At 37.1% G+C, this 14,737-nt stretch overlaps 2 protein-coding genes across 11 annotated transcripts; both read right to left on the reverse strand.

Annotated features, from left to right (window-relative positions):
* Positions 1-2,648: 2,648 nt before the first annotated feature.
* LOC147537670 (uncharacterized) lies at positions 2,649-3,395 on the reverse strand. Its single transcript, XM_086642815.1, has one exon. The coding sequence runs from the start codon at positions 3,393-3,395 to the stop codon at positions 2,649-2,651; it is 747 nt and encodes a 248-aa protein (XP_086498941.1).
* Positions 3,396-11,204: 7,809 nt separating this feature from the next.
* Positions 11,205-14,420, reverse strand: FBW2 (F-BOX WITH WD-40 2). 10 transcript variants are annotated; one of them, XM_086640952.1, is made up of 4 exons: positions 14,253-14,420; positions 13,709-13,767; positions 12,729-13,057; positions 11,205-12,034 (listed from the first exon to the last, which is right to left on the reverse strand). In XM_086640952.1, exons 3-4 carry the CDS (start codon positions 13,031-13,033, stop codon positions 11,389-11,391), a joined length of 951 nt encoding a protein of 316 aa, XP_086497078.1. In that variant the 5' UTR covers positions 13,034-13,057; positions 13,709-13,767; positions 14,253-14,420; the 3' UTR covers positions 11,205-11,388. The 10 variants fall into 10 exon arrangements, with proteins under 10 accessions (XP_086497078.1, XP_086497079.1, XP_086497077.1 ...); XM_086640953.1 differs by lacking the exon at positions 14,253-14,420 and adding an exon at positions 14,037-14,169; XM_086640951.1 differs by lacking the exon at positions 14,253-14,420 and adding an exon at positions 13,862-14,153.
* Between the last annotated feature and the right edge of the window lie 317 nt (positions 14,421-14,737).

Raw genomic sequence — 14,737 nt, forward strand, 5'->3', positions numbered from 1 at the left:
GCCAATGAACCTCGTGCTTGGAATTCTGGATATGTCGGATGATATTAATGTTATCACTTTCTATGATGATATCTTTATAGTTATGTTCAGCCGCCCAGAGAAGACCATTTAGAATAGCGACAGTCTCGCCTTCTTCACTATTTCTGTTCCTGGATATAGACGTATGAGCTTCTATGAAATTTGCTCCAACGTCATGAATAATTAAACTAGTACCTGTTGTTTCATTCACATTAATAAACGATGCATCTACATTAATTTTCAACCAAGAATATTCTGGAGGATTCCATTTAGTTTGTATGGGTTTGTTTTTGTTATTATTTAAAAGCACCTTTTTAGGAAAGTTATAGATCATTCTGATAATATGGGAGAGGTCAGTAATTTCATATTGAAAACAATGATCACATCTAGTTTTCCATATTATCCACAGAATAGTGGATAGAAGGTTCTGATAAGCCGCATCGCTAAATTGAGGGGTGCGTTCCCATGAAAAGATCCATTCTGTCAAATTCACAATATTTTCTGAGATAATATTAAAATAGAACCAAATATTCTTAGCTAGAGGACAATGTAAGAGTGCGTGCTCTATAGATTCAATCTCATTACAATTTGGGCAAAGTAGATTATTATTGATAAATTTCCCGATTCTCTTCCTAACTGGGAGGGCTTTAGTACAGATCTTCCATATAAAGATTTGAATTCTAGGAACATTAGGGATATTCCAAATAAACTTCCAATTTGGATTAAAAATTGTGGGGGAATTCATACTAGTGCAAAGGTAATTATACATAGATTTAACTGTGAATTTACCCGATTTTGTTAGTTTCCACATCCGCTGGTCTTCTCCTACCGTACAAATAGGGATTGATTTGATTAGGTTTTGTGTCTGGTGATCAAAGATATTATTAAGGGTCTCGTCATCCCATCTATTATTATTAATTAACTATGCCACCTTCGTTATTTGAATTTCACTATTTGTATTTTGCGGAAGTTTATTTTCTGGGATCCAATTATCTGATCAAATATTAATCTGATTACCGTTATGGACCTCCCAAGTCGTTAAATCATCAATCTGATATAGCTGTTTACTAATAGTCTTCCATAGCCAAGAGTGATGGGATTTAACAGGACCTGGGGACTCTGAACGAGGAAAATACTTAGCTTTCAGAAACCGAACCCACATAGCATTAGGTTCCGCCTTAAGCCTCCAGGCTAATTTACTGAGCATTGCTGAGTTGTCTAGCTCAGTACGATGAATACCCAAACCTCCCAAGGCTTTAGGAAGGCAAATGGACGACCACGATTTCGTACAGATGCCTTTAGACTTACCCCACCAGAACGACTTTTGAATAGTCGTAATGCTTTTGTTGATGCCTTTAGGAATGGAAAAGCATTGCATTTGGTATCGGGGTACGGCGGCTGCTATTGTTGATATAACAATAATGCGCCCAGCTTGAGAAAGGAATGAAAAATTCCATTTCTCTAGTTTATTCTTAATCTGCTGGAGGATATCCTTAAAAGCATTTTGTTTGTTAGCTCCGATAAAGAGTTGCGCCCCTAGATATTTATCTGAAGGAGACGCGTTTTTAACTTTCAGTGAGCGCATTATAATACGTTTAAACTTCGGATGAGAGTTTTTAGAGTAGAAAATATTAGACTTCTTATAATTAATCATCTGACCTGAAGAATCACAGAAAGTGTTAAGAATGCTTTTAAGAATGTGAATGTTATCCAAGGAGTTACGACCGAAGATAATGCAATCATCAGCAAACAGAAGATGTGAAATGGTAAGGTCCGTATTATTAGTAGGGAACCCCTTAAAAGTATCTTGGTCCTGATTAGCTGCTAACAATCTACTCAGGCCCTCCATAGCTAAAATAAAGAGGAAAGAGGAGAGGGGGTCACCTTGTCTAATACCTCTGGTCGGATAAAAGGTGCGCCCGGGATGACCATTTATCAGAACTGCCATAGAGGAGGTAGTAAAGCACGTATTAATCATCCTAATCCAATGTTCCGGAATATCCTAGCTTCCTCATAATGTCTGTTAAAAAATTCCACTCAATTCTGTCAAAAGCTTTGGACATATCTAGTTTCAATCCAAAGTATCCTGTCGCTCCTTTCATCTTTTTCATGGAATGTATTATTTCCTGTCCAATGATAATATTATCTGAAATTTGTCTACCCGGAAGATAAGCTGCCTGAACCGGAGTGATAATGTCGTTAAGAGTATCTTTGAACCTATCAGCTAGAATTTTAGTGATAATCTTATAAGTAGTATTCAGGAGACTAATAGGCCTGTAGTCCGCCGGGATCTGTGGTGTAGCCGTTTTTGGGATAAGACAGATGTGTGTGTGGTTGGCTTCACCAGGAAGAGAGGCGGAGAGAAAAAAATTGTGAACCAGCTGATGAATATCAGGGCTGACAGTATCCTAATTGGTTTGAAAGAAAAAAGGAGGGTAACCATCGGGGCCCGGAGCCGCTTCTCTCTTAAGACCCTTAATAGCATTATTAATCTCATATTCATCAGGTATGGCATTAAGTTTATTATTTTGTAGAGTGGAGATAATCGGGTGAAAAAGATTGAGAATGTTAGGTGCAGTAGTAGTGTGGTCTGAAGTATTAATATCTAAAAGATGTGTGGTAAAAATGTCTTAAATATGTTCTATATTCTCCTGCCAGTCACCATTGCTATCTTTAATAGCCCTAATCTTGTTATGGCGATTACGCTGAATGACCTGTGAATGAAAGAATTTGGTATTCTTATCACCCACCGTAATAAAGTTGTTTCTGGATTTTTCTTTCCAGGTATTTTCTTGGTTAAGGAACAATTGTTCCAGCTGCTCATTCAACCTAATGAGCTCCTCTTTATTGCTACAATTGTTGATTCTTTCGGTAAGGCTCTTAATATTACTATCTATATTACCGTAAACATTTTTATTCCAAACTGTTAAGTGCTTACTTAACTTCTTCAGCTTCCCTTGAATGTCCTGATTGACACTCCATTTCTCCGCAATGAAATCATGGCAATCTGGATGATTCATCCAAGTACGCATGAATTTAAAGGGTTTAGTCTTACTATAAATATTATTATTATCAGCCAGTAGAATGGGAAGGTGATCCGATCCCACAGAATCTAGATGAGTAATACTAGCTAGTTGGTAAGTCTGTAGCCAATGAAAGTTAGAGAGAGCTCTATCTAGCCTTTCTTGGATCAATTTCTCGCCAAATTTCTTATTACTCCATGTGTACGGACTCCCCTTGAATCCCATATCTGCAAGTTCCAGCTGACTGATGATAGATAGGATCCTAGCTAAGTGAGAGTTTGTGGCTGAGGAGCCACCTTTTTTCTCCGCTTTATCTAAGACACTATTAAAGTCTCCTATGACCGTCCATGGCATATTCTTGTCTACTTTAAGGTTGCTAAGAGTTTTCCAAGGTTTCAGTTTATTCTTGTGATAAGGACAGCCATAAAATCCCGTAATAAAGGTATTAAAACTATTGTTAGAGTAGACAATATTAGCATGTATCACATTATTATCAGAGTATAAAATGGTAGTGTTTAAATGGTGTTTCCAGTACATTACAAGGCCTCCCGCTTTATTGCTAGGATCAACAAAGTGACTGCTATAACATTTTTGAAGCTTTATGTGTTTATTAATTAAGTTGGCTCTATTCTTAGTTTCCGCTAGGAAAATTATATCCGGGTTATATTTATTAATTAAGTTCAAAAGATGCTTTTTGGTGAGGAATTGGGCTATCCCTCTAACATTCCAACTAAGGATAGTGGGGCACTGATTTGGTGGGCTCTGCATTAGGGCCCAAGGGATAAACAGGCCCTACTACTAAAGGCTGTCCCCGAACTAATCCCACCCCTACCTCTAAGAAACTTGTGACAAATGATCTAACTTAAGGCCCTCACTACTAGATTAATGAAGGAAACCTACTGAGAAGGGACAAAATAAAACCTAGATGAATAAGCAAACTAACTAAACTAATGACTATGCTGATTCTACAATAAAGCTCTTAAATCAAGTAGAGAATATTAAACTAAAGGAGAGAAATTAACCTAATATATTAGAGAACCAGAAGAGATTAAAACAACTTAAGATTAAAGGTACTAGCATACATACGTTAACTAAAACAGTGATAGAATCCGATCATTACAAAGATTATGAACAAAAGAGCATCTATCTTATATTAGATGCCTAAGACAGTAACCAAAAGATAACAAAATAAACTAACTTAACACCTGATTAAACTTCAACCAGGAGTAACCAAAATGCCTAAGACAGTAACCAAAAGATAACAAAATAAACTTCAACCGAGTAAACTAATCTTGATCCCCCTCCTCTCTAGTCTCATTAGCTGAACCAGGAGATGCCATGAGTGTATCAGCAAAAAGATGCCTACGTCGTTCTGCTGGGCGGTCAATGGACTCCATGGGAGGAGAGAACCAGCTTGGAGGAATGGAAGAAGAGTGAAAAGAAGACGATGATGACTGACCAGAATACCACCCAACTTGATTCTCCATCAAATAAACATCCTTCATCTTCTCAAGCTCAAAAGCTTTCCTAAGATTAGACTTCCTCCTGACATCTTCTTCAATTTTTACCTCCATGATCATGTCTAGATCTTTCCTCTTTCCTCTGCCTTGAAAAATCTCATGAGGAGGAATAGGAGGATTCATCATATCATTAGCAACAGTAGACGTGACCACAGAGAGTGCCCAAGTTTCAGTGGAGAGGGGAACAGAGGGCTGAGTCTTTATATTATTACCAAAAGCATGAGGTTGAGGTATCACACAAGGAGTAATCGAATGCTCAACTAATCTACACTTGTGACAAATGGCTTTTGGAAACTTATAATAGCTAAAGTTCACTGGCTTACCTCTGTCAGTGAAGATGGAGTTGAGAGTGGCCAAGAGAGGAGTCCTCACGTCGTACATGAACTGGATTCTGATGGTGGAGTTGGACCCTGAGCTAAAATTCCTAGGCTGAATTTGGATGATATACCCCATGCAAGAGAAAATAAGCACTAAGTCTTGCCTATTCTGGATAGAGGAAGGCAGACCCGAGAAGATACACCACATGGGCTCTAGCATGAGTGCCGAAATGACCTCTTTAAGTGGGAATTCCACCTCCTGCATCACCACCAGATAACCCCTAATAATCCATGGTCTACCTGATGCAGGCGCATACGGGGCGGGCCCGCAAACCCGCGCGCCCGCGGCCTAGTCGGTCGTTCTAGAAGTTTAGGAGAGTCCTAATTTAGAAGGATTCATAATGAATCTAGGTTTAGGAAGTTTTAGTATTTTTATTATTTTGGAAAGTCCAGTTTGTGTTTATCTAGGAAAGTTTAGTAGTCTATAAAAGAGGGTCTAGTCTTTGTTTATGAATATGTTGAAGAGAAAACCCAATCAAGTTTAATCAAGTTACAGTTATTTTATCTTTCTTTTATCGTTATTTTATCGTTCTTCGTTTATTTTATTGTCTACTTTTAATTCCGCTGCGTTCTACATCATGTGGTATTCAGAGCGACCAAAGTTTTGGGTGAATGATTCTGAATTTTTTCTTCCAAACCAGTTAAATCAGTATCGATTAATTCTATCCCGCAAGAAGATTATAATCAACCAGATTATACTCATCAAGAGATAACGAATCGATGTTCATGCTCATCATGTTTATATGCGAATAACGACTCGTACAATTATCATTGGAATCCGGGAGAAACCGTACGAGAAAACCCTCCACAATCGTCTCTTCATCAATACCAACCGTCACCACCACCAGTGTTTCCTACACCACCACCTCCCTCTTATTATCCGACACCATCCTCACCACCACCACCACCTTCGTACTCTTGTTATACACCACCACCGTATTCAACAACGTATTCACCACCATATTCACCACCTCCGATACATTCCTCTTCACCACCACCACCTCCGTACTCTTATTATTCACCATCACCTCAATCATCTTATTATTTTACACCTACGACAGTTACTACAACTTTCGAAGCCGAATGGGAGAACATTGAAAGAGAACCCGTAAGAGAAATTTCACCACCACCACCTCCATACTCTTATTATTCACCACCGTATTCACCACCTCTCATGCAACCGTATTCACTGCCACCACCAATACAATCATCTTCTCTTCCTTATCCACCACAACCGACTTTTGCCGAAATGGTTCAATCACTACTGTCCGATTCAGCTAAGATTCAACATATCTGTGACGACCTCAGAACAATAATACGTGAACCATCTTCTTCGCCTATTTTACCGTGCGATCGGGAAAAAGAAATAGAAAAAGAAGATTGCGAAGAAGATGAAGTTGTTGAAGAAGAAGATGACTCTTCCTTGGAAGTAGAAGAAGAGAAGGTCGAAGATAACATAAGCGAAGATAAGGTTGGTTCTGATTCAAGCCCTACTAAAGAACAATCACCTCCGTCTTCCTTTGAACCGTCAACCAAAAACCTAGCAATGACAAATATTGAACTTACTAATCAAAAACTCCAATATTTTGAGCCACTAATCTATGATGAAGATGATAAAAGAAATCTCGATATTTTCCGAACCGCAATTCTCCATCCCAATGGTCATCTCAATGGAACCACTTTTTCGACTACAATGTCAAAGCTCAAACATTACAAACCTCTTCATGGAATTCCTTCTTTTCTAGAAAAATTCAAATCTCTTCCTGATCTCCACATTGAACGATGTTTGACTCGGGTAATTAATTTATATGGTCGCACTGGAATTGCCGACAACTCTATCACGACTTTTCAGCAAGTGGAACATATAGGTATTTCTCTATCAACTAAAACCCTAAATTCTCTTATTTTAGCTGGTGTTCTTGCAAACAAATATGATGAGGTAAATAGGGTTTTTCATGAATCCCCCAAAATTTATAATCGTAAGCCAAATATTGATACTTATGATTCTGTTGTTCTGGGTCTTTATAAATCTGGTTCTCCTAGTTCTGGTTATTCACTTTTATCTGACAGGGAGAAAGATAAGTATAAACCAGATACTGCTACTTTTCGAACTATACTTCGTCAATTTTTGAAGGAAGGTAAGTTAGTTGATGTTGAGACAGTGTTTTCTTCTTGTTGTTATGGTATGGATGTTTCATAGACGGAAGAGCTATAACGATTGACGGAGAACGACGAGTTCTCTTGTCTGGTTCCATTCTTTATCCCCGTAGCACACCCGAGATTTTGCCTGATTTGATAAAGAAAGCGAAAGAAGGTGGACTTGATACTATTGAGACTTATGTCTTTTGGAACTCTCATGAACCACAACGTTGGCAGTATGATTTTTCAGATAATTTGGATCTTGTAAGATTTCTTAAAACCGTGCAAGACGCAGGATTGTACGATGTACTTCGTATCGGACCTTCTGTCTCTGTTGAATGGAACTATGGAGGGTTACCAGTGTGGCTACACAATATGGATGGTGTTGAAATCAGGACTGATGATAATGTTTTCAAGAATGAGATGACAAATTTCACAACTCTGATAGTAGATATGATGAGAAAAGAGAAGCTATTTGCATCACAAGGTGGTCCTATCATTATTGCTCAGATTGAGAATGAATATGGTAATGTCAAATCAATATACGGTGACGCAGATAACGCATACATCAACTGGTGTGCCAAATTGGCTGAATCATTACAGACAGGTGTCCCTCATCTTATGTTGTTGTTCTCTGGAAGTAATGACACAACAGTTAGAGTTTGGGATCTTGTCGGAAAGAAAAGTGTGGTTGTGCTAGAAAAGTATTTCTCGGTCGTAACTTCATTGGTTGTATCTGAGAGTGAGTGGACCTTGGTAAGCGCTAGAGCAGACAAGGTAGTGAACTTATGGGACCTGCATAACTACAACTTCAAGCCTATTGTACCGACATACGAGACGGTTGAAACTGTTGGTGTTATTTATCCGGGAACTAGTTTTGCTGCTTTGTTGGGATTAAACGAAAAGAGTAATGTGAAGAAAAAGAAATGAATCTCGTCACCAGTTTACTTTCTTACTTCTGGTGTACGTGGGCTCGTGATGGATTGGAAGTTGAATTTGAAGGTTCGAATTTTCATGGAGGAATATGTGGTGTTCGGAATCATCTTCATCCCACTAAAAGATGACGGTAGTTGTCACAATTTGTTGGATGTTTCTTAGCTACAGTTGATTTTAAGAATCTTGTCGCATCAAGGAGTCCGAATTATAGTGGGTTCGTTAGTCCATCATTGTCTTCTTCGAATTTTCGGCTACTTTCGTGAAAAATGGGAATTGAGGATCGGTATAGCGAAAGTTATCGTCTGCGGGTGCATCCCATTGTTTTCTTCATCGAAACGGTTCGGGACGAACCTTCTGGGGAACGACAAGCTGATGCAGGCGCATACGGGACCGGCCCGCAAACCCGCGCGCCCGCGCCCTAGTCGGCCGTTCTAGAAGTTTAGGAGAGTCCTAATTTAGAAGGATTCATAATGAATCTAGGTTTAGGAAGTTTAAGTATTTTTATTATTTTGGAAAGTCCAGTTTGTGTTTATCTAGGAAAGTTTAGTAGTCTATAAAAGAGGGTCTAGTCTTTGTTTATGAATATGTTGAAGAGAAAACCCAATCAAGTTTAATCAAGTTACAGTTATTTTATCTTTCTTTTATCGTTATTTTATCGTTCTTCGTTTACTTTATTGTCTACTTTTAATTCCGCTGCGTTCTACATCACTACCTTGGTGAATCTCGTTCAAAAACATCTATTCATGATACGTTATAAACCATTATACCATGTTATGTGGTTTCACCGGTCCCTACTATGTAATGTGGTTTCATAATACATTATAAGGAGTTGCTTTTATCCCTTAAAATCATAACCTGAGTAGTAAATTCAAGATTACTTTCATGGGCTATCTAGAATTCTTACATCAAAGTAGTGACAACATTTGTCTAAATTACACTTTCACAATTTGTTAAAATTTTGCTACGCGTAAGACATAAACTTTTTTTTCTCAAAAAACTTTTACTATTTTGAGATTTGAGCTCCTAACGTAAGGTTCGCATGGAATTTCACGGATTTGCATAAGTAAAGTTAACGTAATAATCCGCATGTATTTAAACAAACTTCGCAATTACGCATTAGACGGTTAGACCTCTAGCATTTTTTCCGTTTCAAATGATTATTTTCATATCAACAGTAGGTTTTTTTACCAACTCCAATTTAAAAAAAAGAAATTGATGTTCAGTTTCGATTGGTATAGGACAAAATTGGTACGACTTGCAGCCCTCAATACAAGCCATGCACAATGTTATTGTGGATTTCCGTTCCCCTTAGGCTAACTATTAACTTACGCATTTGCCAGAACCAACACTAAATTTATTTCAGCCTCCTAGCCTCGGCTAGTTTTTTTCCCTTTTAACCTATACTCTCAATCATTATGTAGTGAAACACACTAATGAGCGAATAATGTGTTGGGTTTTCCTCCTAGTGGAGAAACTTAGTTGAGTATATTTAGTACGTAAACCAAATCGGAACCCAAGTTGGATTTCTATGGGTTTGTGGAATTAGGGTTATGAGGGAGTATATATATATATGTGTGTGTGTGTGTGTCCGTGTGTGTCCGTGTGTGTCCGTGTGTGTATTACCCTTAATCTAAGTACACACTGAGGTGGAACACAATTTTATTGTTTTTTGTTGAAACAGGTGGAACACAATTAGAAATTCACAAGATAAGAGAGGAGAGAGAAACAAGAGGTCTGCCGAGAGGAGGTCTGAAGTAGGACTAAATTTTTCAACACGTACAGGCTTCGGTGTTTGGAAAATCAGATGGTGAATTCTTCTCCGATTGAGCTGAAATTTTGCAGAGGTATTCCTGATGACTTGTTTATCTAGTGCTTAGACGGTTGGTTTGGTATTTGGTGGCTGAAATCCTAGTCAATTTAGCGTCGCTTTGGACTGCAGATGTTTGGGGTGGTTTACTCTTTCTTGTGAGGTTTTTTTCGTGTTTGAGATTGATTTTTTTGGAGTCTGAGTCTCTGGTTTTGTTCTAATGGAACAAGGAGGACGTAGTTTGTAATTCAATTGCTTATTATATGGATCTAAAATAGACTACCCCGCGGTTTTTATTTTTCATATTGAGGAGGTTTTCCACGTTAAAATCGTTTTCTTATTTACTTTGTGTTCTTCGTCTATTGCTCCCACTATTCTATACGGAGTATATTTTTTTCTCATAACTATTACAACTGAGGGAAAACTTCTGTTCAGTTGCGGCGTCGCGCCCCTTTTTTCTCAACATACTCTTTAGTAATTAATTTTCAAATTTGGGTACGCAACTCCTTAATTACTATTAACTGAACTTCAAACTCTTTAAATTCAATAAGGGGAAACATAAGTTAATGCAGCAACAGGAAGTTTACAAATAATTACTAAAGTTGGAAGAAAGATACTAAATAGAGCTTTTAATACGAAACATAACATAATGTATTTTCTTTTCTTTTCCGTAAAGATACTAAATCTGACTCACAAGTTTAGAACTTCCTCCTCCAAGGTGGAAAGCAACCCAACCCAGTTTTAATGAATTGTGCATGATAAAGTTGACATCTTCCTTAGCTTTTCCACTAACATAAACCCACAAATCTCATATCTTTATTCGGATTTCTTCTTTTATATTCTATTTTTAACCTTTTAGAAAAGTTGATAAAGTTGTGTGGTTGGTAATTGTCTCATCCTTTGGACTTCATTTCTTCCTTCCTACTCTACCAGTTGAAGGGTGTCTCTCTATCTCTCCTCCCCCTGACAGATCTATAGATATATTGACAATAAGCTTGTCACAAATGCTTTCTTACCCGAAAATAAAGACCATCTGAATCGTGATGTGTCCAGTTCCCACTGATCTGAACACTTCTGATATAAAATAGTCCAGTAATTAAAGGCTAATATTACTTTTCCTGGAAATCACGTCGGGGGAAAATTAACCTATGCAATTAAAATAAAATTTTAAAAGAATAAACCTTGACTTCGCCAAGAAATCAAATAGCTCTGATTGCATTTATTGAAAAATGAAAGATAAACTTAGCATATAGTAGAATAAAACATTTCCTCTTGTACCCAAATCTCAAATCTAGAAGTTGTTTAAACCTAAAAGTGCAGTTTTCTTTCTTTCAATGGTAAAGGAGTGAAATGGTGTAAGAAAGTAGAGAAAGAAGCAACAGAATACACACCAACCAACTTCATTTCTATTGAAACACATACATTCTTTAAGCAATATAAAAGTTCCAAGCAGAGTAGAAGTTGCAGATTACCTAAATTTTAAAATAGTTGGTTTTACTTAGTAGTAGTAATTCTAATAGAATTACTACTAAACCTTCATTTATAACAAGAACAAACACATAAACATTCTAAACATACGGGGGCCACTCGACATCTGCCTCGTTAAGTCCTTCATAAAACCTCATTTCAAGCTCCTCCAGTCTCTGTTCATCGTCCCAAACCTCATCGGAACTTAAGTCATCATAATCATCGATTCCACCAGCGACAAAATCCCAAGCCAAGTAACCAGAAGAGTCTGAATAATAAGAGCAATCATCCCAATAATCCATATCATCGTCATCAACAAATGGCCCCAATACTTTTAACTTCGGAAAATTCTCTTTCAGGAACTTATCATCAAGCTTGACATCCCAGCAACCTCTGAGATCCAACAGTTCAAGATGCTTACAGTTTGAGATGATCTCACGAACACTGTTAGTACTGAGACGTAAATATGCCACTTCGAGATGTTTAAGTTTCGGCATTGTTGCTGCAATTGCTAGGGCTTCGTCATCTTGGGAATCTATCTCTTCAACGTCTAATGGATGCAAGACCCGTTTGAGAACCTTAAGTGATTTGCAGTTCCTACCAATCGCCTCTAAAGCAGGAGACCCGAGCTTGGTGCAGTAGCTAATATCCAATTCAGTAATCGAGGGTAGTCTCCCAGCAACTTGATCCATTATTAAATCGCTAATATCGCTACTCGGTATGTTCAATGTTTGAAGAGATCCCGCACTACGAGAAACAAAAAATAGGCAAGTAACCAAGTTTAAGTTCCCTAACTCGGTATCCTGTAACCGGAAAAGTTTTGCAATTATTCACATCCCATTTGTGCATGGTTTGTGTTCTATTAAGTGCTATGATATGAACTAATTTTTGGTTACTATACATGAATTTAGTTAAAATAGGGTGGCAGAATTTCTTGCCCAATTCAAGTGTGTTAACTAAAAATTAGCTTGTGTGCCAGTATTTGCATAATCAAAACCAAGATGTGAGTAGTTCGAAAATCCCCTGAAAACCAAGCGGAGCGACAAATACAATTCTAACCTCCTAAGAAACCCATTCTTGTTTACCGAAGACAAATAAAGTTTTCATAGCACAAAATAGGTAGTGGTAGACGCATTAGTAAACTACCCCATGCACGTCTAGCCTAATTCTGGTTTCGTGCAAATAGGCTTAATAGGTTCCATTTAGGGTTTGTACCAATTAATTAGCTGAGTCATACCAATTAGGTCACGAATTCTTTTGAAAATTAGGTCACGAATTCAACGTCTTCGGGTAATACCCATGCACTACCGATCAACGTGTACTAAATAAGCAAGTGAAATAAATATGAAGAATCTAAATTGGTATCAAGGGGTTCATCTAAGCTAATAAATCAAGCAATCGAAAAACAAATACCCCTACTAAGGACGTAAATTTGACTTACTGATTAGCAATGAAGGACAAGCTGGAGTCCTTGCGAAGGTTAGAAACTGATAACTTCCGAAGCGAACCAGAGCTTCGGGTGATAAGCATTTCAAGCATTCGATCGAGGTGTTGAGGTGGGCAATGTCGACTCCATTCTTGGATATCAATCTCTTGCCAACAGTAAGGACCAGAAACAACTTTGCCCCAAGATTTGCATACTCTAGGAACCACAGTTAATATCTCTTGAAGAGAAACAAAACTGAAGATTAACCCTAGAGTATCTGGTATTAGTTCTTCCCAACATCGATACTCTCCCTCTTCCATCTTATCTTCTTCCTCAATTAGCCCCTAAATTGAGAAATACCCATTAATAGATATCAAGGGTTTATCACAATGAACTTAAAAAGATCATATTATTGTTCAATTATAACCTAGAGAATTGCAATGAACAGATCAAGATCCAAAACAAAAACCCACATTTGATTTCCAAATACAGATAAAAATATGAGATTTTTTTAGTTGCTATAAAGGGTTAAACTGTTCCATATGATCAACAAGGTAGATCGGATCTCAAAATCAAGATATAAGAGAGGTTGGAGAGAGAGACCCAAGGAGAAAGAAAAGAACCCAATCAATGAAAGATGTGGGTTTTAAGACAAGATCAGAGAATAGGTCTAAGAATACAAGAAACCAGTTCATGAATCATGGTCATACCCATATGAAAACGATAGATCAACAAAAACAAATTGCATGTTAGAGAGAGAGAAAGAAAACATTTTACATCAGAATCAATTAATTGACAGAACCCAAAAATAAATAAACAGATCAAGAAAGAAAGCAATACCCACAAGCAATATACAGAAAAGAAAACATCTATCCTCACAAGTCACCCCATTTTCACACGTTATCTCCTAAAAAAAGCTTCCATTTTTACCATTAAAAACCTCAAATTAGTCATGAAATAAAGAAATTTTAATTACCCACCATAAAAAAAGTTACCTTTTTTCTGTTCCGACTTCTTTTCTCTCGGATCTACACAGACTCACCGATTTATCCGCCTGAGAATGATAAGATGAGAAAGAAAGTGAAGTAGTAGTAGTGAGAGAAAGTGAAGTGTATACACAGAGGAAAAGGAGGAGCTTCTCCACCTACCCCACAGAGATACTACTGTAACCACTTAAAAACCAAGAAGAAAGAAGAAGAAGAGAGATAAAACAACAACTAGAAAAGCAAACCCAATTTAAGAGACCCAAAAAAAGAGTAACAGAAGCAAATAAAAAAAAATTAATAATTCAGGCAGAAATTGACAAATGGGAATGTTAAGTACTTGAAACAGAGTAACAGAAGATGCTGTTTTTATGAACATGTATGTATTTGTGTGGTTTAAAACTTGGAATCGGTTTGACCCACATGAGTTTGTTGTGAATGACTCAGTCGGTCACTCAGACAAAAGTCTATTTACTACTAGCTTAAATAAAAAAAAGTTAGGGCTTTTCTTTCATAATAATAATGAGATTTCAAGATTGAAAAAGTAAATGCTTACCCATTCTTTTTTTTTCTTCAATACCTTTGACTGTGTTTTTGTTTTCATGGATTTGGGTTTGAAGTGGTTCAATTTATAGGGACTTCATGTTCCAAAGCATTCTTTTCTGTGAAATCTTTTAGATTCTCATTTATTATATTTCTTGTTGATTTATTTATTTTCTCTCTCTCAAATCTAATTGGGTGCTTTTTTAATTATGATCTTGCTTTATTTAGCTCAATTCTCACTCAATTGTTAACTAAATATAATTTGAGATTATGTTTAAATATTATGGCAAATTGAATTTGTCAATCTCATGAGATGAGAGTCAATCTTGACAGATTACCTTTTAATAGAAAACAATCTAGTTAGCGTTAAACTTTTTTATTACAACAAATTTAAATGATACCGGTAAGATTTTGAAATGAAAAGGTTTACCATAAAATCATGATACTTGTTACGAACATCTCGTCATTTTTTTGTGGTACATAATCTTTGACAAGTCT

Source organism: Eschscholzia californica, unplaced genomic scaffold (assembly GCF_041429995.1).
Source record: "Eschscholzia californica isolate CP2 unplaced genomic scaffold, dmEscCali1.0.p SCAF_5, whole genome shotgun sequence".
Taxonomy (NCBI): Eukaryota; Viridiplantae; Streptophyta; class Magnoliopsida; order Ranunculales; family Papaveraceae; genus Eschscholzia; species Eschscholzia californica.